The 24,584-nt window shown below is 42.0% G+C and overlaps 1 protein-coding gene across 1 annotated transcript in view; it reads right to left on the reverse strand.

Annotated features, from left to right (window-relative positions):
- CDYL (chromodomain Y like) overlaps window positions 1-22,761 on the reverse strand; it is a 98,141-nt gene extending 75,380 nt beyond the window's left edge. Inside the window, exon 1 of the mRNA XM_087707514.1 lies at window positions 22,631-22,761. Within this exon, the coding sequence (XP_087563640.1) occupies window positions 22,631-22,654 (24 nt within the window). The 5' untranslated portion in view covers window positions 22,655-22,761. The remainder of the gene's footprint in view (window positions 1-22,630) is intronic.
- Between the last annotated feature and the right edge of the window lie 1,823 nt (window positions 22,762-24,584).

The following is a 24,584-nucleotide window of genomic DNA, read 5'->3' on the forward strand; positions in this document are numbered from 1 at the left end:
ATGGGCCAAAACTGATAGTGACAAAATAGAGAAATTAGAATTGGAACTATTATTTCTTTGTGGAAGTTAGTTGGAATTTTTAAAGAGGAAAAAAAAACCATTTTCCCCGTAGTTGGGTAAAGTGATTCACTCCACTTCTTAGAACCAAAAAGTAATGAATGCGTTAGACATGGAAAATTTTCCATTTTGAAAAGGAAATCCCTTACTTCTAATAGCATCCTTCATGTTGCCAATCTTGTTGACATCCTCACACTCCTGTCCTGCCGGAGTAGACTTTAGCTAAATATCATTTGGGGACATATTTAATCCTTTTAGCTTTGTTTTAATTTTCTTTATGTCTCTTCCTTTGGCTGGTGGATGTTTGTTCATTTTTTATAAATTTCTTCTTTTAAACTGAAAACTAACTTGATTAGCAAGTTTTATACTAAAATATATATTTTATAGAAGTGTTACTATTTTCAACTAGTTCAAGCCTACATCTTTCAATGTTCCTTAGTATCAAGATTGAACTGCATTTAGTATATGCAAAGATTTCACCATTTATCCAATCTATGTGAGGCTAACTGTAATTATTAATTATGGTACATAACATTTTCTCCTTTGGATGAAACCTTGACATCATTCTCCTTCTTGAGATCACACCAAAGATCACTCTGCATTTTGAGGCCTACTAAGGTCATCCACAACGGAAAATGTCTGCACTCCCTGAGCTGTCCAATTTATTTAATTTAATACACTCTTTGAATAATGACACTAACAGCAGTGTGTTATTACCTAAGTTCATAAAAAATACCGTATTTATCGGCGTATAACACGCAGTTTTAAAACTAAAATTGGAAGCTTAAACCCTGCCTGCGTGTTATACGCCGATCTCAGCCTGGCGGCAGCGTCACACAGACTGTGGAAGGAGGGGGAGGAGGAGGGAACCAAAGAGAGCTTTTACCGAGTCTGCGCCCCACAGCCAGGACCGTCCTGGCGCCTCCAGCCGCGTTTCTTCCTGCAAAGCCATTCGGGCAACCCGAGAGTTCCGCTTGACGCCAGAAGGGCTTTGCAGGAAGAAACGCGGCGTTTCTTGTGTGTGTGTGTGTGTGTGTCTGTCTGTCTCCGCCATCCCCAACCTCTACACCTTGCAGGACTGCTGCGCCTTTGAGAAGCCGGGGTGGGGGGGAGAGGGGGACGGGAACGACGCCTAACCCCCACCCACACAACCCGGTCCCCGGGAATGCCGCTCCCGCCGTTCAGAAACCGAGGGGGAGAAAAGTTCAAAAGCCGCCGGAGCCAGCTGGAAAAGGAGCGACTTTCCCCATTAGCCGGCGCCCTCCGCCAATCCGCAACGGCCTCGCAAATTAAAAACCGAAGGAAGGCGGCGAGCTCAGCCAAGCGCGGCCAGGCAGCCAGCGGCGCGCACCGGCTTCCCTGCGCAGGGAACTTCTCCGGCGGCTGGGGGGAGGCCGTCAAGCGGAACTCTCGGGTTGCCGAGAGTTCCGCTTGACGCCAGAAGGGCTTTGCAGGAAGAAACGCCGCGTTTCTTCCTGCAAAGCCCTTCGGGCAACCCGAGAGTTCCGCTTGACGGCCTCCCCCCAGCCGCCGGAGAAGTTCCCTGCGCAGGGAAGCCGGTGCGCGCCGCTGGCTGCCTGGCCGCGCTTGGCTGAGCTCGCCGCCTTCCTTCGGTTTTTAATTTGCGAGGCCGTTGCGGATTGGCGGAGGGCGCCGGCTAATGGGGAAAGTCGCTCCTTTTCCAGCTGGCTCCGGCGGCTTTTGAACTTTTCTCCCCCTCGGTTTCTGAACGGCGGGAGCGGCATTCCCGGGGACCGGGTTGTGTGGGTGGGGGTTAGGCGTCGTTCCCGTCCCCCTCTCCCCCCCACCCCGGCTTCTCAAAGGCGCAGCAGTCCTGCAAGGTGTAGAGGTTGGGGATGGCGGAGACAGACAGACACACACACACACACACAAGAAACGCCGCGTTTCTTCCTGCAAAGCCCTTCTGGCGTCAAGCGGAACTCTCGGGTTGCCCGAAGGGCTTTGCGGGGAAGAAACGCGGCTGGAGGCGCAAGGACGGTCCTGGCTGTGGGGCGCAGACTCGGTAAAAGCCTCTCTTTGGTTCCCTCCTCCTCCTCCTCCTCCTCCTCCTCCTTCTTTCTGGACCCCCTTCCTCAAAGATTTGGTACCAAAGCAATGGCGGTGAGGAAGTTGTGTCTTTTGGATTTTGCACTGTTGTCTTTTCAATGGTTCTCAGACTGGTTGAACCTTTAGCAGCTGGGGTGATATTCTTTACTGTTAAGGTTACAATTGGATGTGTTGGACAAATCTTAAAAGATGAAACTTTTATTAAAACGTTTGACTTAACTAAAAACGTCTTCCTTTTTCTTCTTAAATATGATTTATTTATTTATTTTTACTTCAGAAGTTTGATGACCGTTGTACAAACTAATCCAACCTAAATGTAGAGGAGGAGAAGAAGGGGGGGGGGATTTAAAAAGAGCAGAGGAAAAAGAAAAGAAAGCATGAAGAAAACAAAGAAAGGGATGGGAGGGAGGGAAGGAAGGAAGGCACTTTATGTTGAAACAGAAAATATTATATAAGGAAGAAAATGGAAATAACTTTTTGCTCAAAGAGGTGTTTTTTCATTTCATATTTGCCTTTTAAGAGGAGTTAATGTTATAATTCATGTTCTAATGTTATAAATTTTAATCCAACATTAAGTTCCGAGCTTCCAAGTCATTTATTTTTAATGAAAAAAATTTTTACTCAAATTTTTGTGTTAAAATGGGGGATGCGTGTTATACGCCGGTGCGTGTTATACGCCGATAAATACGGTATTTTACATTTCTAATTTGCCCAAAGCAACCATAGGTAATATTGAAACTGCATATACAATTGCAAATTAAAATCACATCTATTCAGCATACAGCACTGCAAACCATTTAGCCCTTTAATCAACCATACCATCACACAATAGAAGTTCTACTTTTGCTAATTGGAGTCATATGGAACCAATGAACAAGCTATTATTTTCAGGAACACGCTCAGAACATCCACTGTTATAAACATTCTCACCACAGTTACCAACAATTTAATAATGCGCAGAGACATCTGTTATATTCTTAACACACATTGATTTGTATTTCAGTATATCACCAAAGCCCACATCTGACTTTAAACTCTGAGAACATTAACATTTTGTCTAAATTAAATATTAAGAGGGCTATTTACTGAGCACACAATAGAATAATGAGAACTCATATTCAGAAAGTACAGGGACAGATCTTAAAGCACAGGAACAGAACTTCACTTTTAAAGAAGTTACAAAAACAATGCTGTCCAATTAGCACGATTTTCAATAAAACATAAATATCAAATTACTCTGTTGACACAAAAAATGGTCTACCTACTTCATTATTTACAATCAAGTCCTAAAGCACTCCTGAGTCACTCTAGAGTTGAGTCACTCAAAACTGATAATTCAACAGTAACTACCTTTAAAAAGAGATAATATGTTTAGCAATATTTCACACAGAGCCACAAATGAACAACAGACAAGTAAAATCTTTTCCAAGCCTCTGGAAAAAAAAATGTTGGTATTCCTATTAAACTTTTATAATCTGATCATCTAAATATTAATTCTCACCAGGGTGGATTTGATTTAAATCAAGTTGATTATGATTTAAATCACGATTTAAATCAATTTTTAAAGAGCAACTGTCATTTCTGTCACGCAGCAACTCCTCCTCTGACCCGCTGTTGACGCAACGACAGTCACGCTGCTCTGTCGAGTATGTTGGACTTGGAGCTTAATCAAATTGCTTTTTCGGCCTGTGCCGGTCTTGGAGCTAATCGTTGCGGTGGCTTTGCCAATCAAACGGGGAGCCAACCGAATCGTTGCAGGGGCTGTGCCGATCAAATGTGGAGCCCCCGGACCGTTGTGGTTTTCATAACTACAGATGTTAGAGCAACTGGTCTGTAGTCATTCAGTTCCTTGATGAAGGGCTTCTTCGGCATTGGGATGATAGTGGAGCGTTTGAAGCAAGAAGGAACATGGCACATCTCTAGTGATTTGTTGGAAGATTCTTGCACTTCCTTTTCTGTGATGACCAGGGGTTGTGAGCCCAATGGGATGGAGTCACTTGTAGGAGGTTTGGCTGTTGTTGGTGTCTGAGATGGGGGTTGTGGAGATAGGTGGCTGTAGTTTCCTTCCAAACCTGCAGTAAAACACGTTCAGGTTATCTGCCAGTTGTTGATTTCCTTCAGCCTGGGAAGGAGGTTAGCCGTAACCGGTGATATTTTAAAGAGTTTTCCACATGTTTGGCTGGTTCATTTGTTGAGAACCGATCCCTTATTTTTTCAGAGTAGCTTCTTTTTGATGCTCTGATCTTCCTTGTTTCTGGCCTGATTGTACAGCATTCTATCACCTCTTCTGTAGGCTTCCTCTTTGGAACAACATAGCTGCTTAAGTTTAGCTGTAACCAAGGTTTATTGTTACTGTATATTCGCACGTTCCTGGTCAGTACACAAAGGTCTTCACAGAAACTGACATATGATATTACAGTATCTGTGAGTTCGTCCAGATCTGCAGAGGTATCTTCAAAAATATTCCAATTAGTGTAATCAAAGCAAGCCCATAGCTTTAACTTGCCTCCTCAGTCCAAGTCCTCACTGATTTAATTGTTGGTTTCATGGCTTTAAGTTTTTGTTTTCCCAGGTCAAGTAGCAATGGACTACGGGGAGCAGAGATTCATAGCCCCTTGCAGAAAATGACGAATCAAGGGGTGGTGAGACAAAGATGCAAAGTCTCCACAAGTCAAGACGGACGAGAGGGCAGCCACCTGTCGGCGTAGGGTGTTGGGCGAAAGGCCCTTATTCAAGCCTTCCTGTAGAAATTCCAGTACATGATGTAATGGCGCATGGGCCTCTGTCACGTTCTTGCCCAAGCACCATGAGAGAAATGCTTTCCAGGTTGCATCGTAAATGTAGGTCGTGGATGGTCAACAAGATGCTTGAATTGTGTCCACCACCCAAGGAGACAAAAGTCCCGCGATCAAGCCACGCTGCTCAATCGCCAGGCAGTCAGTTTGAGCCAACCTGGGTCCAAGGAGGAGGGTCCAGGTGGAGGAGGACCCCCTTGGCTGAGGGCATCCATAGAGATCAATGGAAAATTGCTTGAGGCATTCCAGAGTTATGCTGGAATAACTCTGGAATGCCACATACACACACAGCCATTGTATGTATGTATGCATGTATGCATGTATGTATGTTACCATATTTTTCAGAGTATAAGACGCACTGGAGTATAAGACGCACCTTAATTTTGGGGGAGGAAATCAGGAAAAAAAACCTTTCTGCTTCTTTCCCAGCAGGATCCATCAGTATTCATCTGGCTAACATCTTTGCTGCCTCAGTTGGAGCCTGATTCCCGAAGCTACCTGGCAAACTGCGATAAAAGCCTTTTCAATGAAAGAGTTTTTGGGCTGCAGGGTCCCCTCCGATTCCAAAAAGGGCGCACGTAGAGACCAAACAAGTGCATCGTGTTTCAGGTGGCAGGCAGTTCCAGCATGTGCTGCCACCTGAAAATTATTTCCTTCCCAGTTCCCCGGTGCACATCACAGAGCCACGCGCCCTCCTCCTCCTCCTCTACAGACTCACTGCCTGTTTTCTCCTGGCCAGCACCCTCAGCTGGGGGAGGCAGGGAGAAAAGCGAGAGGGCAGCGCAGTTGGGCGAAGGCACAGGAGTTGGGCGCGGACACAGGGCAAACAGATTAGAGGCAGCCAGCCAATTGCTGGCTTGGTGGCTGGCCACCCAGAGTGCGCAGGCAGCAAAGGAAAGCCACGCTGTGGCTCTATTAAGATGTGCATTTCACAGTGGGATACAATTTGGGGGTGGCAGGTGGGGCAGGGAATGGGGTGCCCTGGCAGCCGCTTCTTAGAGCCCACGCCCTTAAGTGTCGCTGCCAGGGACCATGGTTTCGCGCCCCCTCTCCCGGATAACAGCCGACAGGAGAGGAGAGGCAGTGCACCGGGCAGTTTCATCACCCCCGCCCCAACGAGCGAGGGGAGGGGAGAGTCCAGCAGCACCCAGGGCACTTCTTCGCAATTGGCAGGGAAGCCGGGCACCCCATCCCCTGCCCCACCTGCCACCCCCAAATTGTGCCTCACCACGAAATGTGCATCTTAATAGAGCCACAATATGTTTGTATGTATAGATTTATATATCCAACTTCCAAAAATGTAATCATAATGGATTTAATACTACCCCATGGTTTTACAAACTCATTTTGTAGTTTGCTTTTAGAAACCACTGTAACCTCCCAATACAGACATCACCCACTTATGCAGCACAAAACATATTAACTTGGTTTGAATCATTTTGCTTGTAACACAAGATTCTCCCCCAATGTATCATATTATAATTAACCAAATTAAATAATTCAGATTGGGTCACAATTCTACACTGCTAATTGAACATTTCTAATGTTCAAATATATGAAGATAAAAGGTCACATGTCAGCTCAAAATTTAAGAAAAAAATAACAAATTCCATCACGTCTATGTGATTAATAAAATAATAAAAAATAAGTTTTTTTAAATTGGTGTATCCCTAGGTAGGGAATTAACTAAGAAAAATCTGACTATAGGATCCATTGTATTTTTTAAAGTCAGTTTCTAACCTATAAATCCAGATATATGCTCATTACAAAGAGTGAATAATTATGTTAATGTCAGAGAAATAATTACGATTTTCTTTTCTTTAATGTATAAGAATGCAGAAATTACAAAGTCAAGCTTGAGATAATTTATGATTATAAAATTGGCATAGGCACCTGTGACCAGATGGTCTTCACATATGCTTCCTAATACTGTTTATTATTTATTTATTACAGTTGTACATTAGCTCATAATAGTTCTTAAGAATTGCAAAAAGCAAATGTTGGCCATTTCCCCTAATAAGGGTAGACAATGACTATTTAAATGTTTATATTTTTTTGAAAGCTGGACAAGTCATGACAGGCTGTGAATACAGTGGTACCTTAGTATTAATTGCTTTGAAACTCATTGAATTTGGTACTCAATGCATTCTGATACGAAAATGTTGTCTCAGTCATTGTTGGTAGTCAACACACAAGCTAGAACTTTTCTGTTTCGGCTACCTTGTGACTCATTATTATTTTTCATGGGGGAAAATATGTTTGATACTCCTAATTTTTGGTACTCATCATTACTCCAGAATCAATTACAATGAGTACTGAAGTACCACTGTATCTCCAAAGATATGGGTCAATATTCCAGTTAAATTTTAGAAGTGATTAATTTGTCTGAGTTTCAGATTGTGTCAAAATCATAGTTTGCTATTGCTATTACCAAAAAAATGAGTCAGTAAAAATGAAAATAAATTTTCCCATAAGAATGTGAAAGTGCGTTTTAGTTCTAAGATCTGTGAGAATATACTGTGTTTCCCCGAAAATATGACCTGTCCTGAAACTAACGCCTTGCCATATTTTTCACATGGACAAAAATATAAGCCCACACCAAACAATAAGCCCCTTGGACAACCCTTCCCTCTGGCCAGGCAGAGCACCGCTCCCCGACCTAGCAGTATCCTGAAGGCGCCAAGCAACATGAGCGCCTTTCCCCCCCCCAGCTCCAAGCCGCAGGAGCTGGGGGGGGGGAAGGCGCTCATGTTGCTTGGCGCCTTCGGGATACCACAAGGTTGGGGAGTGACATTCTGCCTAGCCGGATTGGGGAGTTGCCAAGCGGCTGCTCCCTTGTGAGCGGGCTCCCAAAGTGCCGGGCACAGCCTCAGGAGCAAAGCAGCCCCCTCTCCAGGTGGGCAGAGCACCATTCACTGATCTAGGAGATATTCCTAAGGCGCAATAAGCCCCCCCCTATAATAAGCCCAAGGCCATATTTCGTGGGGCAAAAGAAAATATGACCCTGTCTTATTTTCAGGGAAACACAGTACAGTTATTGATCATTCATAATGTATGATTTCATTCCTAAATTATATTGATAATGTAACTTTTTGCTTCAAAAAGTTAATGGAGAAATAACTATAAGGTAATTACATCAAAACACATATAAGCAGCAAATTAACCCACTAAAAATCTGTTTACCCAAGGTATATTTAACATATAATGTTATTTCACTAAAATCAAGGAAGTTTGTTTATAATAGTAAGATTTTGATTTAAAGTAACATTTAAAGGTTAGAACTCATATGGTATTTTTAAAACTGCTCCAATAATTTTACAATACAATACAATACAATAGCAGAATTGGAAGGGACCTTGGAGGTCTTTTAGTTTCCTAGGCAGGAAACCCTATACTGTTTCAGACGAATGGCTATCCAACATCTTCTTAAAGACTTCCAGTGTTGGGGCATTCACAACTTCTGGAGGCAAGCTGTTCCACTGATTAATTGTTCTGTCAGGAGAATTGTTTGACTCCCTCTTCTTTGTGGCAACCCCTGGGATATTGGAACACTGCTATCATGTCTCCCCTAGACCTTCTTTTCATTAAACTAGACATACCCAGTTCCTGCAACCGTTCTTCGTATGTTTTAGCCTCCAGTCCCCTAATCTTTGTTGCTCTTCTCTGTACTCTTTTCTAGAGTCTCCACATCTTTTCTACATCGTGGCAACCAAAACTGAATGCAGTATTTCAAGTGTGGCCTTACCAAGGCATTATAAAGTAGTATTAACACTTCACGTGATCTTGATTCTATCCCTGTTTATGTAGCCTAGAACTGTGTTTGCTTTTTTGGCAGCTGCTGCACACTGCTGGCTCATATTTAAATGGTTGTCCATTAGGACTCCAAGATCCCTCTCACAGTTACTACTATTGAGCAAGGAACCACTTATACTGTATCTGTGCATTTTATTTTTTTTGTCTAAATGTACAACTTTACTCTTTTCACCATTGAATTTCATTTTATTAGATAGTGCCCAATGTTCAAGTTTGTCAAAATCCTTCTGTATCTTAAGTCTATCTTCTGGAGTGTTGGCTATTCCTGCCAGCTTGGTGTCATCTGCAAATTTGATGAGTTCCCCATTTATTCCCTCATCCAAATCATTGATGAAGATGTTGAAGAGAACTGGGCCGAAAACAGAGCCTTGGAGTACTCCACTGCATATTTCCCTCCATGAAGATGCAGTTCCATTGAGGACTACACGTTGAGTGTGGTTGGTCAGCCAGTTACGAATCCATCTGGTGGTGATGCTGTCTAACCCACATTCTTCTACTTTTATCTAGTAGTAGGTTATGGTCTACCTTATCAAATACCTTACTGAAGTCCAAGTAAACTATATTGAAGGCATTCCTCTGGTCCACTAATTTTGTCACTTTGTCAAAGAATGCAATAAGATTAGTTTGGCATGATCTGTTTTTGACAAACCCATGTTGGCTTTTGGCTATTACTTGGTTTACTTCTAGGTGTTCGCTAATTCGTTGCTTGATTATCTTTTCCAGAATCTTTCCTGGTATTGAGGTCAGGCTGATAGGTCTATAGTTTCCTGGATCTATTTTTTTCCTTTTTTGAAGATGGGAACATCAGCTCTTTTCCAGTCCTCCGGCAGTCCTCCGGTGCTCCAGGATCTCTTGAAATATATAGTTCAGTGGTTCTGAGATCTTGTCTGCCAGTTCCTTCGTAATCCTGGGGTGTAATCCGTCCGGTCCTGGTGATTTGAACTCGTCTAGGGTAGACAGGTGCTCACTTACCATTTTCTTTCCTATTTCAATTTGTGTTCCTACTCTGATTTTTGTGATGCTGTTTTTGATAGGTTGGACTGTTTTATCCCTTTGTGTAAAGACAGATGCAAAAAATGAGTTAAATAGTTCTGCTTTCTCCCTGTTGCTTGTCACCTTCTTGCCACTTTCTCCCAGCAGTGGACCAATTGTTTCCTTAACTTTTTTATTGTTTTTAATATGTTGGAAGAAGCTTTTTTTGTTATTTTTTACTTTTGTGGCAAGCCTTTCTTCATTATGAGGCTTAGCTTTCCTTAATTCATCTTTACAGGCTTGTGCTATTTGCTGATATTCTGCCTTAGTTATGTCCCCGTCTTTCCAATTTTTATACTTATCTCTTTTGTCAGAGAATTCTTTTTGCAGCCATGCTGGTTTCTTTTGGGAGCTGTTATTTTTCTTCTTCATTGGTATAGTGCTAGACTGGGCTTTTGTAATCTCATTTTTCAAAATTTCCCAAGCTTCTTGAGTTGTTTTCCCCTTAAGGATTCTCATCCATGGAATTCTTCCCAAGCTCTAAATTTATTGAAATTAGCTCTCTTAAAATCCAAGACTCTAGTTTGACTTTGTTCTACTACTTGTGTTTGCATAATGTTGAATTCCAATATTGCATGGTCACTTGCCCCCAGAGTTCCTGTGGCTTCAACACCTTCTATCATTTCCTCTATGTTAGTGAGAATTAAGTCCAATATGGCCGATCCCCTTGTTCCCTTCTCTACTTTTTGGGAAACAAATTTGTCTGCTAGGTTCGTTAGGAACCTGTTGGATCTTCCACTTGGTGCAGAGTTTGCTTCCCAGTTGATGTCAGGGTAGTTAAAATCCCCCATTACTGTTGTGGTGTGCTTCCTACATACCTTAGTTAGCTGACTAGCAAAAAGTTCATCTACTTCCTCTGTTTGGTTGGGTGGCCTGTAGTATAGACCTATGGCAATGTCATTCCCCCCCCCCCCAACTTTTAATATTGATCCAAATGCATTCAAGATAGTTCTCATCATTGTTGTACTCTATTTCTGTAGAGATATAGTTATTTCTTATATATACTGCAACTCCACCTCCTCTTTTATTTAGTCTATTTCTTTTAAATAATTTAAACCCTTCTAGTTGTATGCTCCATTTGTGGGTTTCATTCCACCAAGTTTCTGTAATGGCAACAATATCGTATCTGCCCTCATTTACTTGAATTTCTGACTCACCCTGTTTATTCCTCATACTCTATGCATTGGTGTATAGACATTTAAGTCAATTTTGATTGACCCTGTTTACTGTCTTCATAACCTGTGTTGACTGCCTGACTGCCCCTATGTTCTTGCCACTTGTATGATTCATAGGTTTTATCTAATTTTATCTATTTTATCTAATATTATCTGATGTTATCTAAAATATTTGAGCATTTTAAGTTAAATATACAATATTTCATTTATTTTTCATTCAGAAATGTGATTTAAGAAAATTAATTATTACTCCAATCTGCCCATCAATAATCTCTCCATTTATCATAAACATTTATACAACATAATTATAAAAACAATACTTGGCTCTTAGCACAAGTTGTCTCAATCTGGATTTTAACACTTGTACTCCATCTGTTCTATCCTCTTGTCCTCTGTGCTTATTTTCCATTTCTACTTACATATACTGTCATAAAGAAAAATAAAACATATCTATGCTTATGTCGTCTAGAAATCACAGACATATAGAGAAGCAGACACATGGCCACTGCCATTACCAAAGGTATATGTTGATGTATGCAATTTCTCATATTATTATTGCATTTTTTCACTTAAGACATATTTCCAAGAAGGAAATTGCAACACATCTTCAGAAGGAGTATTCTACTGATTTAAGTAATGGGAAGAAAGGCCAATCCTTGAAAGTTACTCTTAAGCTGTTTAAAACTTAAATATGATCATCAACACCTTAAACTAACATTTCTCAATCTTGGCAGCATGAAGATATGTGGACTGCAACTCTCAAAACTACCCAGCCAGCAATTGTCCATATATCTTCAAGATGCCAAAGTTGAAAAACACAGTCTTAAACAGAAAGTGGTACGCAACTGATATGTGATCCCTGTCTAGGTATGCAGATATACTCTTCACCATAGTTGTCATCAGTAAATCTAGTGATAGCTGGGTTCAAGAAGCACATTCAAGCTGTGACCTTGTTCTTTGTGGAGGACCTCAATCCCATCAAAAATAGTGTTACCTCAATTCTCAAGTACAGTTACTGCCTTATATGGGTTTAATTATCGTTTAGTTTCACTCATCCATCCAATATGAAGATTAAGCAACATTAAAAGATTATATACTTGATTTAGATGGTAAGAAGCAAGTACACTGGGAGTTATCAGCATAGAGATAGAAGGAACCTCAAGCCGATGTAAGTATGTAAATCTAATAATATGATCTGAGGAAGAGATGATCTATGGCAGAGTTTGAAACACACTGGACTGGCTCATCAGAGGAGCCAGATGAAAAATGTCTCCTCCATAAACAATATAGTGAGATATAATTTGCAGAAATCCATACCAGATTGGTCATTACCCAGGCTAACAAGGACTGTGTTGGGTATTGGATTTCCTGGACAATGGGCTACATAACTCAGGTCTGTTGGTGAGCAACTAGGGCCAGAAACTGCAGGACTAAAAAGTTGTTTACCTGCTGCAAAGATACAGAGTTTGAAAACAAAGAAATAATGATGTATTACAAATCAAGTTCAACAAGAGGTTATCTAAAAAATGCACCAGTTCTGCAAATAACAACACCCAGAATCAGCAATAACAGAACAGGGTTAGCCAAATTAAGGTCAAGTTATTTTTTTTTTTAAAAAAATGAAGCATTCAGAGAAGCAGAATTGGAAGAATTGCAAAGGTCTACCCAGGGCAAAGAAATCAAAGCCCTGTCAGAACTGTAAAGTTTTGAACTATAGAACTCAGACTACAGAGGCAAACTAGGAAGAGTCAACCAGCACAGATATTGTTTTCATTCCCACATCAGAAGCCCTCTCTTCTGCCTTTCCCTCAGAATGAACAACAGCTTCTAACTAAAAAAGAATAACTGAGCATCTAGAGCAGCACAAAAAAAAGGGAATGTTGTGTGCATTAAGGCTTGTTCCAAAGAAACAGCTAACACAAGTATTAAAAGACGCCAATACTGTAATATCAAATATAAGCACCAGTTCACTGCAAGAAATAAGCCAACTTATGTACAGCACAGCTGCACTTATAAGTGAATACTTGGGGTGCAAAATCAACAAACAGGGAAAAAAGGCCAACAGCACACCACCAGAATGAAAGCTCAGACTGGAAAATAAGATCAATCATCCAAAATCAGATGCGGGCAAGCTAGTACAGATGAAAGAAAATAAGCTGACGAGCAAGAACAACAAAGAATACCCAATCAAGAAATATGACCTACAAATAAGAAAGATCAAGGAAGCACTGGAAATAATAAAATAGCAAATAACAGTTATAGGCAAGAAAATCAGCAAATATACAGCTTGAATAATACACTATAGGCAGAATTTCCAATTTCAGTCAAATCAGAAAGTTTTCTACCAATCCATTAATGGGAAGACTGCAGTAAAGCAATCAGCAAGGAAGAAACTATGAAGTTTTGGGCATAGCTATGGGACAACCCAAAGAAATACAATACAAATGCAGCTTGGATAAATGAGTTGGATAAGAATAAAAAAAGAAGGTAAAATAAAGGAAATTGTAATAACAGAAGAAATGGTGGAAAAAAGACATGGAAGTTCAAGATTTGGTCAGCAGCAGGTGAAGATGAACTGCATGGTTTTTTGTTGAAACATCCGATTGGTCTCCACCCAGTCATTTCCAAGCAGTTTAATAACATACTGCAAAGTGGTGAAGTTGAGGATTGATTAATGTCTGGCCAACCTTATCTGATAATGAAAGATCTAAGAAAAGGGGTTGCACCAGGAAACTACAGATTAATTACCTGCTAACTCACAACTTTCAAATTGCTAACTGATGTGGTAGCTGATGCAGCCAACAGCATCTAGTTGAAAACAAGTTCTTTCTACCTGAACAGAAAGGAAACTGCCCAAACAGTAGAAGAACAAAAAAATGCAAGAGAAGGAAGACCAACACTGATGATGTTGTTGTTAGTTGTGAAGTCATGTTCGACCCATTGCAACCCCATGGACAATGTTCCTCCAAGCTTTCCTGTCATCTTCCATCCTCTGGAGTCCATTTAAGCTGCTTCGGCGATTCCATCCAGCCACCTGATTCTCTGTCGTCCCCTTCTTCTTTTGCTCTCAATCTTTCCCGGCATTAAGAAAACTAAGCTCTTCTCCAGTGAGTCCTTCCTTCTCATTAGGTGGCCAAAGTATTTGAGTTTCATCTTCTCCAGCACGATAGTTCAAAGGCCTCAAGTCTTTGGCGCTCAGCCTTTCTTACAGTCCAACTTTCACAGCCATACATTGCAACTGGGAAAACCATCGCCTTGACTATACGCACTTTTGATGGCAAGGTGATATCTCTGCTTTTTAGTAGGCTGTCTAGATTTACCATAGCTTTCCTCCCTAGGAACAAACGTCTTTTAATTTCTTGGCTACAGTGCCCATCTGCGGTGCTCTTGGAGCCTAGGAAAATAAAATCTGTCACTACCTCCATTTCTTCCCCATCTATTTGCCAGGAATTGAGAGGGCCGGATGTCAGGATCTTAGTTTTCTTAATGTTGAGTTTCAAGCCAACTTTTGCCCTCTCCTTCTTCACCTGCATCAAAAGGCTCTTTAGTTCCTCTTCACTTTCTGCCATTAGAGTGGTATCATCTGCATATCTGTGGTTGTTAACATTACTCCCGGCAATCTTAATTCCAACTTTTGATTCATCTAGGCCCGCCTTGCTCATGATGTGCTCTGTATATAAGTTAAATAGGCAGGGCAACGGTATACAGACTTGCCGGACTCCTTTCCCAATTTTGAACCAATCAGTGGTTAAGCTTGGATTGATTATCAGAAGACATTCAATTGCCTGCCAAATGATTGTATAATCAAGTACCTAGAAGTAACATGAATTAGTTGAAACATTAGAAATTTTGTGCAAAGATCAATAGCAAAATGGAAGATGTAATTGCTGGTCAATGGTGATAGACTGAGAGGGGATAATATAAGGAGAAGAATTCTTCAAGGAGACTATCACCATTACTGTTTGTTATTATAACATTATACATATAGCAGTAGACTTATATACCACTTCATAGGGCTTTCAGCCCTCTCTAAGCGGTTTACAGAGAGTCAGCATATTGCCCCCAACAATCCGGGTCCTCATTTTACCCACCTCGGAAGGATGGAAGGCTGAGTCAACCCTGAGCCGGTGAGATTTGAACCGCTGACCTGCTGATCTAGCAGTAGCCTGCAGTGCTGCATTTAACCACTGCGCCACCTCGGCTCTATATATGGCTATATATATATAGCCAAGAAACTGAAATGGAATTTGGACTGGACAAATGTACCACACTTACCATCAAATAGGGAAAACTGAAGGAATCAAGATGCCCTATGGGAATAATATCAAGAGTTTGGATGAAGATTGCTACAAATACCTGCACATGCTTCAAGCTGCTCAAGTCTAGCATGCTCAAGTTAAGAAGAAGGTTAGAATACATCATTAGAGTGCAGAATATATTGAAGTCCAAACCCGGTAGAGAAAATAACATCAATACGATCAATACATGCAATTCCAATGTCATTAGATACACAGCATGTACACAATATTTGACATGATTTGGGCCCTGCATAGATCAGAGTGTTTTCTTCCTCTTCCATCTCATCACATTTATCTTGATTATGGTAATACTTTCTTAAATCAAAACCACAGAGGCTAGCCTTCTTTTCCTTGAACAAAAGTGGGAAACCTCTGGCTCTTTAAATCAGTGGTTCTCAACCTTTGGTCCAAGGACCACTGGGGGGGGGGCGTGATGTCATCACAGGGGGTCCACAAAGGTTTGAAGAAATGTTGTGATTTAAATCTTAAGTTCAGTCTTGGGAGTCCATGGCTACAAAAGGTATTTAAAGGGGTTCGATGCTGAAAAAAGATTGAGAGCCACTGTTCTAAATGCTACTTTTATTACTATAACTTTCAACATCCTCCATTACTGATGTAATGGTTAGGCTCTTACAGATGGAGAATAATAAGTTCCGGATTTCTGACCTAAAGAATCACATAATTGAAAGCGTGCAATAGATTTCAAGCCATATTTGACCTGTTCTACTGCACATTTTTCAAACAATAAAATGACCAATGTAGAATATAGAGAGAGGTTGCCAGGCATTGTGAATTATTACAATTCTAAATTCTTTAACTAATTAGATTGCAGGAACTATTTACTAGCGTACTTTTCAATTTTACAAGTATTTCACTTTCATTTTTCAAATTCACTAGAAGATCCCAAGAAATATTTTTTGAATAGATATAACATGTTATTTTAAAGTAATTTATATTATCATATAATACAGATAGTCCTCGACTTGTGACCACAACTGAGCCCAATATTTATGTTACATGGCAATTTTTTAAAGTGAGTTTTGCCCCATTTTACAGCATTTCTTGTTCAACGTATCACTGTAGTTAATAAATTAGTAATCTGTTTGTTAAGTGAATTAGACTGCCCTATTGACTTTGTTTGTCAGAAGGTTGCAAAAAGTGATCACATGACCCCAGGATGCTGCAACAATCATAAGTATGAACCAGTGGCCGCACATTTGAATGTTGATCACATGATATGGGAATGGTGCAAAGGTTGTAACTATAAAAACCGGTCATGTCACTTTTTCAGTGCTTTTATAACTCTGAACAGTCACTAAATAAACTGTTGTTAATCAAGGACTACCTGTACTATTATTAAAGCTACCTAAATAAGAAAACACAAAATTGTCATTCATTCATTAAAAGGGCAAATCATCTAGCAATTAAGAACACAAATAAACACGTCTTTCCAATTCTTTATTTTAAATTATTTTATTTTTAAAATGTTTTTTTTAAAATTAAAATGAAACTGAAAAGATTGATTTACACATCGTATACCAGATTTATTTTACCATGTTTTTTTTCAATTTTTGTAGATTGCACCACATATTGGTATAATATCAATATGTAATACCATATAACACCACATACTGAACATTATGGCTTAGCAGAATGCATACATTTAATAAAGAAACACTTTTATTATCTGTTAATTTCTAATCCATATAAAAGTATCTAAGAAATAGTTCCATTGCAAGGACATCATAAGAAAATGTATTCCCAGCTGCCAAGGAAATTACTTCTGAAACTGCACCTGAGAAATTATCTTAAGAGAGTTTGGGAAGGATCATCTAGCCCCGTGATAGCGAACCTATAGCATGCGTGCCAAAGTGGGGAACGTGGAGCCATATCTGAGGGCACACAAGGCATTGCCCTATGTCAGCTTCAGCGCGCATGCACGTGCTGGGCAGCTAATTTTCGGCCTTCCAGAGGGCAGGGGAGGCCATTTTTTTGGATGGTGAAAAACTGGCCCATTTTTCACCCTCCCCAGGCTTCAGGAGGCTTTCCTGAAGCCTGGTGAGGGTAAACAACAGCCCAACGGGCCTACTGGAAGTCCAGAGGCTTCATTGAGACTTGGTCGCATGTGCGGAGAGGAGCATGGGGGTTGTGTGCGCTTGCGTAGGGGGAGGGCATTGCATTATGGGTGAGTACGTGCACGCGCACCCTTTTGGCACCGGAGCAGAAAGCCATTTGCCATCACTGATCTAGCCCAAAGAGTTGAACTCAGGGTCAATGAAGGAACTGAAAATAAAGTACACCCAACATATTATTACTTAGCCTCTACTTAAATTTATCCAATACAAGAAGGCCCATCACCTTTTTGTATATTTGGTTCTATCATCAAAATGCTCTTAACAAGCCTTTTCTAAATATTCAGTTGAATTTTTTCTGGATCTTAAATCCATAATTCCAGTATAAGTCTCTTTTCCTGAATAGGATCTGCATGGAAATAACATTTTTGTCAAATTATGACCACAGAACCATTCAATTGTGCATCACTTAACTGTGACAAATTTATTCTCTTTTGTATGAACATGCACTATCCCGATGCACATACCAAAGGACAGAGTTGGAATTGGGTGATGCTACTTTTATCATTTCCCCTTATTATCCCCTGCAGAAGCCTTTTTCTACAGGGTGATTGTATCATTGTCAGTTCTCAACCCTAAACATGATCAGCTACCTATTGTATCGCTGTAAGAATTTGTATGTAAACCCTTAATGATTCTCAGCGTCCTTCCAATTCTGTTTCAGTTTTGCTGAATTCTTCTTAAAGTATGGTGACCAAAACTAGACACAATATCTGAGGTGAGATCTGGTCAAAACAAAATAGGATAGAATTATATCCCATGATTGTGAAAGTATGTTAATGTAAATTTTCACCGAATTCATAGGTATCTCATTAAAACAGATTAAGACTTTTCTATAAAAACCCTAGAATCAAAAAGTACATAGTATATTCAATGTACTTGGAATAACAACTCTCTAATTCCAGTCTGGCTTCAGGCCCGGTTACAGCACTGAAACCGCTTTGGTCGCATTGACCGATGATCTCTGGAGAGCCAGAGATGGAGGCTATGCGTCCATCCTGGTTCTCCTCGACCTCTCAGCGGCTTTCGATACCATCGACCATGGTATCCTTCTGCGACGACTGCGGGAGGTGGGGGTGGGCGGCACTGTTCTACAGTGGTTCTCCTCCTACCTCTCGGACAGGTCGCAGTCGGTGTTGGTGGGGAGGGAGAGATCGTCCCCGAGGCCCCTAACCTATGGGGTGCCGCAGGGTTCGGTTCTGTCCCCCCTGCTATTTAACATATACATGAAACCGCTGGGCGAGATCATTCGAAGGCACGGGATAAAATACCACCAGTATGCGGACGATACTCAGTTGTATCTGTCCGCCCCGTGCCAACTCAATGAAGCGGTGGACGTGATGAACCGGGGCCTTGAGGCTGTTAAAGACTGGATGAGAGCTAACAAACTGGTACTCAACCCGGAAAAGACCGAGTGGCTGTTGTGTTTTCCTCCCAAAAATTTGGCTAACGTTCCACCAATCAGGCTGGGGGGGCAAAATTTATTCCCCTCGGACAGGGTCCGCAACTTGGGAGTCCTCCTGGATCCACAGCTGAGTTTTGACCACCACTTGTCGGCTGTGACCAGGGGGGCATTTGCCCAGGTTCGCCTGGTGCGCCAGTTGCGGCCCTACCTGAACCGGGAGGCTCTCACAACAGTCACTCGAGCCCTTGTGATCTCTAGGCTGGAATACTGCAATGTGCTCTACATGGGGCTGCCCTTGAAGAGCATCCGGCGACTTCAGCTAGTCCAGAACGCGGCCGCGCGAGTGATCATGGGCGCACCACGGTTCGCCCATATAACACCAATCCTCCGTGAGCTGCGCTGGCTACCTGTTGATCGTCGGGTGCACTTCAAGGTCTTACTTACCACCTATAAAGCGCTCCATGGTAGTGGATCTGACTATTTGAGAGACCGCCTCCTGCCAATTACCTCCCTGCGTCCCATCAGATCGCACAGAGTAGGCCTCCTCCGAATTCCATCCGCCAGTCAGTGCCGACTGGCGACTACGCGGAGGAGAGCCTTCTCAGTTGCTGCTCCGACATTATGGAACAACCTCCCCGTGGAGATCCGTACCCTCACCACAGTCCAGGCCTTCCGCACAGCCCTTAAGAACTGGCTATCCCGTCAGGCCTGGGGATAGGATTACTCTCACCCCGCCCGAATGTTGAGTGAATGTTGTGTTTTTATGATCAATTTTCTTTTAATCACGATTTTTTTTTTTCTTTTTAAGTCCTGTCTTGCACTCCCTTCCCTTCACTGTTGTAAGCCGCCCTGAGTCCCCTCAGGGAAAGGGCGGCATATAAATTTTCAATAAAATCCTAAAAAAAAAAAAAAAACATCCTAAATAATTTACTGATTCTAAATTTCTTAAAGAGAAAGCTGCAATGCTTTCCCTTTTCTACAATCTTCTGTACGCAGTCGCACACACACAAAATCAAATAATTTATTAATCAACATTTTTCCAATTAAAATGCTTTGAAGATCTTATCAACACAATTTCCTAATTGGATTATCACATATATTACTATACATTTCATTTTGACAGTTTAGAATTAAAAAAAGGTATATCTTGTTTTAATCATTTCATATTATGTTATTGCCTCCTAATGCAATAATTCCAAACCACTAACTAAAAATTTTATTAGAGAATTCCAGTCTCATAACTTATCTGAACACGACATACAGCTGAAAACAGTGTGATTCCCTTTTATAAATATGAGATTCAGTTCTCTTCCATCTGAAACATATGCTTATCAAGAAACTGATTTTAATTGTCTTACTAAATTTTTCAACAGTAAACCAGACTTATTATAACTTTTTTTTTTTAATCCAAGAATATTTGTAAAGAAAGTTTCTATACCCAACGCATCTTCAGTAATAGCATTAGTTAATCCTTCCATTCCATTTAAGGTCCAAATGATGTACTTATATAAAGCACCTGCCATAGTCTTTAATATCTTAATTTGCTTTCTCAAACATTCTTCCAAGTTCTTTAGTTCATAGGGTTAGCTTTCTGTAGCCCAATTAACATGTCTGAGTGATAAATAAACACAATGCAACTTGGAGGGTGCCATTCTGTACAATCAACAGTATGGGTTACTACAGTCATAAGCAACTCGTAAGTTCCATTTCTGAACAACAGATTCAAGAATCCCCAACATCAGAAATAAGGAACTGGATTAAATTGGCCAATGACCTTCCTAAAGAAAAAACAATTCAGAAAATATATGCAGTAATGAAATATAGGTTCAAAAATCCCAACAGATTGAGTCTGCTACTAAGATATTATGTTCCTGACAATTCCCTCAAATAACTGTCCTCTAAAGATCCCCCAAATCTTTTAGTGTCTTTAGCCATAATTTACTTTTATAATCAATTTATAATCAACTAATCTTATAATCAACTGAAGTTGCAGATTACTGGATCAAAGAACAATCATTCAGAATTTTCATTCAAGACACAAATGTCCAAGCTCAAATGATATTTGGAACACATTATGCAAAGATTTAGCTCTCTTGAGAAGTCTATAATACTGGAAAAGGTGGAAGGAAAGAGATGATCAACCACAAGATGGATGGACTCCATTGGAGCAGCGACACACACTACTGGAAGATCTAAAGGACCAGACTGGGGATAGATAATCATAGATGAAATCTATGTGGTTTCTTAAGAGTTAACACTTAATGGCACATAATCATCAATCAGGTTATTAGTTGAAAAACTTCATTTGTTCAAAAACTGAACTCTACTCACTCATAAATATGGACTACTGCCCACTGATCAGCTGGAAATATTTTCAGTTCCCAAATTCTTCCTACTGCATCACTTAAAGAGTTCAACATTAAAACAATACTATTTTACTATACATAAAGTTGTAAAGTGGAGCACAATCCCTAGTAAGCGTGTTAAAGAGGTGTATCCTTATTTTGTACTACTACTGAATATATATTATTAATTCTAAGGTTCCAGACTCACATGGCTGCTAGTAAATTAAACGCACAAACACATCAAACCTGTCTGAGAAAGTATTTGTCCAATGGTAGAAGAAAACTCGCACCGGCTCTTCAATGAGTTTTACCAACCAAATGAATTAGAACGGTTCCAAAAAAATTCAATGCAAGTATACAAAAATACTCCATAAAATATTTAAAGGAAAAAAAAAATCAAGACACTGCATCCAAAAGGAATCCCTCATCCTGTGCCTGTAATATTGAAAGGTTTATAAATGGCATCAAAAGACTGGAAATTTAAAAGTTGTTTTTTTTTTAAAGTCACCTTCCTCCATCCTCCAAGCAAAAACCAAGGAAGCTATTTTACTACCCCCTGCTTAATCCACACCTGGGCACCCCCTCAAATTAAAATGCGTTGGAACCAGGCAACCCCTTCCCATATATCTCATCCACCCACCCACCCACCCAAAAAACAAAACCCCTCCCCAAACTTGTTCCTCCTGCTAAAAAAAGAATGCAGAGTTAACATTAGTTTCGTGCATCAAAAGCAGCTGGATCGCCGAGGTGTCAATAAATGTCCTTTCGAAAAGAGAAGACGGCGACCCCCCCCACGTCCTTTCGCCTTCCCCCCCCCCCACCCCAGCCCCCCCCCCACACACACACATAAAGCAGGGCAGGATTTTGTGCAACACATTATATATACATATATATAAACTTATTTATAAATATATAAACTATATATATATATACATTTTGCACACTACCAAAAAACACACTTTTCTGCGCAAAGAGGGTCTGGAGCAAAGTCGCTGTCAGCGCCCGCTACTCTAACGTCCGGCAACCCCCCCTGACCAAGAGGGGGCCACCACCCTCTTCCTCGTGGCGAGGGCAATAAAAAAAGGGGGGGCGTGGAGTTGAGAGGAGGAAGGGGGGGTCGGGTTAAAAAAAAAAAACCAGAGGGTGTGGGGGGGGTTTCAAGCGAGAAGAAATGGTTTAACACTTTTACCGTCTCCGGCTTTCAGTCATATTTCCGTCCTCCTCTAGCGAAACTGGGGTTGGGGTGGGGGGGGGGGGAAGGGAAGAGAGAGAGAGGCAGGCTCGCAGTTTGGAAACACACACACACACAACACACACACACAAAACACACACACAAGAGAGAGGGCCCCGCCAAGAAAAGCCAGAAGCCGAAAGAAACTGAGGAGAAAAGGGATTTTTTTTAAGCCCTCACAGACACACGGAAAAAGGGGGGGGGGGAGCCCTGGCGGGAATAAGGAATCAAGGCGGGGATTGAAAGAAGAAGCTTGGGGGGGGGGTGATTTTTTTTTTACCTCATAGAGTTCCTCGGAAGCCATGCTGAGGCGCCCGCCTGCCGCCAGCCTCCCGAGGTGGAGTTGGGGGCTGGTTTGGAGCTACTTTTTGTCTCACTTGGGTGTCTTGGTGTGGCCTCCTCCTCCGACGCCGCCGCTTCGCTTCCCCTCCCTCCCCACCCACCCCTTCCCTCCTCCTCCGACGCCTCAGATATGCGCGTATTTCTGCCTCCACTCCACAGCGCTCCTCTCTCTCTCGCCTCAAATGCCCGGGCGCTGGTGGTAGGTGGTAGATGGTGGTAGGTGGTGGTGGTGGTGCCTCTGCCGCCCTCCTCCTCCGCTGCTTGGTGGTGCCTGTGCGCAGACCGAGCTGCGCAACGGGACTCACTCACACTCACACTCCTCTCTCTCCCTCGCGCGCGCACTTGGCTCGCGAGGCGCGGGAGGAGGAAGAGGAGGAGGAGGAGGTTGAGGTAGCAGCTGCAGCGGCGAGAGGACTCCCTGTACCCGCCGCCGCCGCCGCCACCAACTCGGTGCCCCCTTCCAAGCGCCTGATCTCCGGCGCCTGCCTGATCTCTCTCCTTCTCTAGGATCGCTAATCGAGCGCAGAGAAAGCGCCTCCCGCCTCGCCTAGCGCCATCCTCTTCCTCCTCCTCCTCCCCCTCCCCTTCTGATCGCCCATTGTCTCCTCAGCTGAGCGGCGGCGTGAGGGGGCGGCCGGGATTGGGCCAATGGCCGCCGGGGGGGGGGGAAAGTGGGAGGAGCCACGAAAGGGGAGGAGGGAAAAGAGGAGGAGGAGGGGGAACGTGAGGTGAGGAGGTGCCCGGTCTGCCATATGCATCGTTGGGAGGAAGTGGTTGGTGGTGATGGTGGAGGTTGGAGACCCAAGTTTTTTGAGGCTCTTTTGGGCAGAGCTCCCACCTCCCATGAGGTTCTAAGGAAGGGACAAAAGTGTCTTGTCTTCATCCTGGTCTTCAGTCAAGCTGAGACACAAGCTCATCCATTTTCTCCACCCATTAATCTTCCTTTCCATTGGCATCTGAACCCCAGTATTCTGCATATCTGTTTAGTTATTCAACTACATCCATTTGCCAGTTTCTCCTCTGAAGTCTTCCTCTTTCCACCTCTTCCTACATTTCACTGGAGTCCCACCTAGCTTTGCTATGGCACCTTTCCCTAGTTACTTTGGTGAATGGTCTTCATTCAGTCAAGCTGATACATAAACTCATCCCCTCCATTTTCTCCACCCATTAATCTTCATTTCCATTGGCACCTGAACCCCAGTATTCTGCATCTCTGTTTAGTTATCCAACTACATCCATTTGCTACTTTCTCCTCTGCCTCTTCCTCTTTCCACCTCTTCCTATATTTCACTGGAGTCCCACCTAGCTTTGCTATGGCACCTTTCTCTAGTTAACTTTGATGAATGGTCTTCAGTCAAACTGATACATAAGCTCAACCTCTCCATTTTCTCCACCCATTAATCTTCCTTTCCATTGGGCACCTGAACCCCAGTATTCTGCATATCTGTTTAGCTGTCCAGCTACATCCATTTGCTACTTTCTCCTCTGCCTCTTCCTCTTTCCACCTCTTCCTATATTTCACTGGATTCCCACCTAGCTCTGCTATGGCACCTTTCTCTAGTTAACTTTGATGAATGGTCTTCAGTCAAACTGATACATAAACTCAACCTCTCCATATTCTCCACCCATTAATCTTCCTTTCCATTGGGCACCTGAACCCCAGTATTCTGCATATCTGTTTAGTTATCCAACTACATCCATTTGCCAGTTTCTCCTCTGCCTCTTCCTCTTTCCATCTCTTCATTTCTATATTTCACTGGAGTCCCACCTAGCTTTGCTATGGCACCTTTCCCTAGTTAACTTTGGTGAATGGTCTTCAGTCAAACTGATACATAAGCTCAACCTCTCCATTTTCTCCACCCATTAATCTTCCTTTCCATTGGGCATCTGAA

Source organism: Thamnophis sirtalis, unplaced genomic scaffold, assembly GCF_051295495.1.
Source record: "Thamnophis sirtalis isolate CommonGarterSnake01/CBP01778 unplaced genomic scaffold, rThaSir2_p1.2 scaffold_2, whole genome shotgun sequence".
Taxonomy (NCBI): domain Eukaryota; kingdom Metazoa; phylum Chordata; class Lepidosauria; order Squamata; family Natricidae; genus Thamnophis; species Thamnophis sirtalis.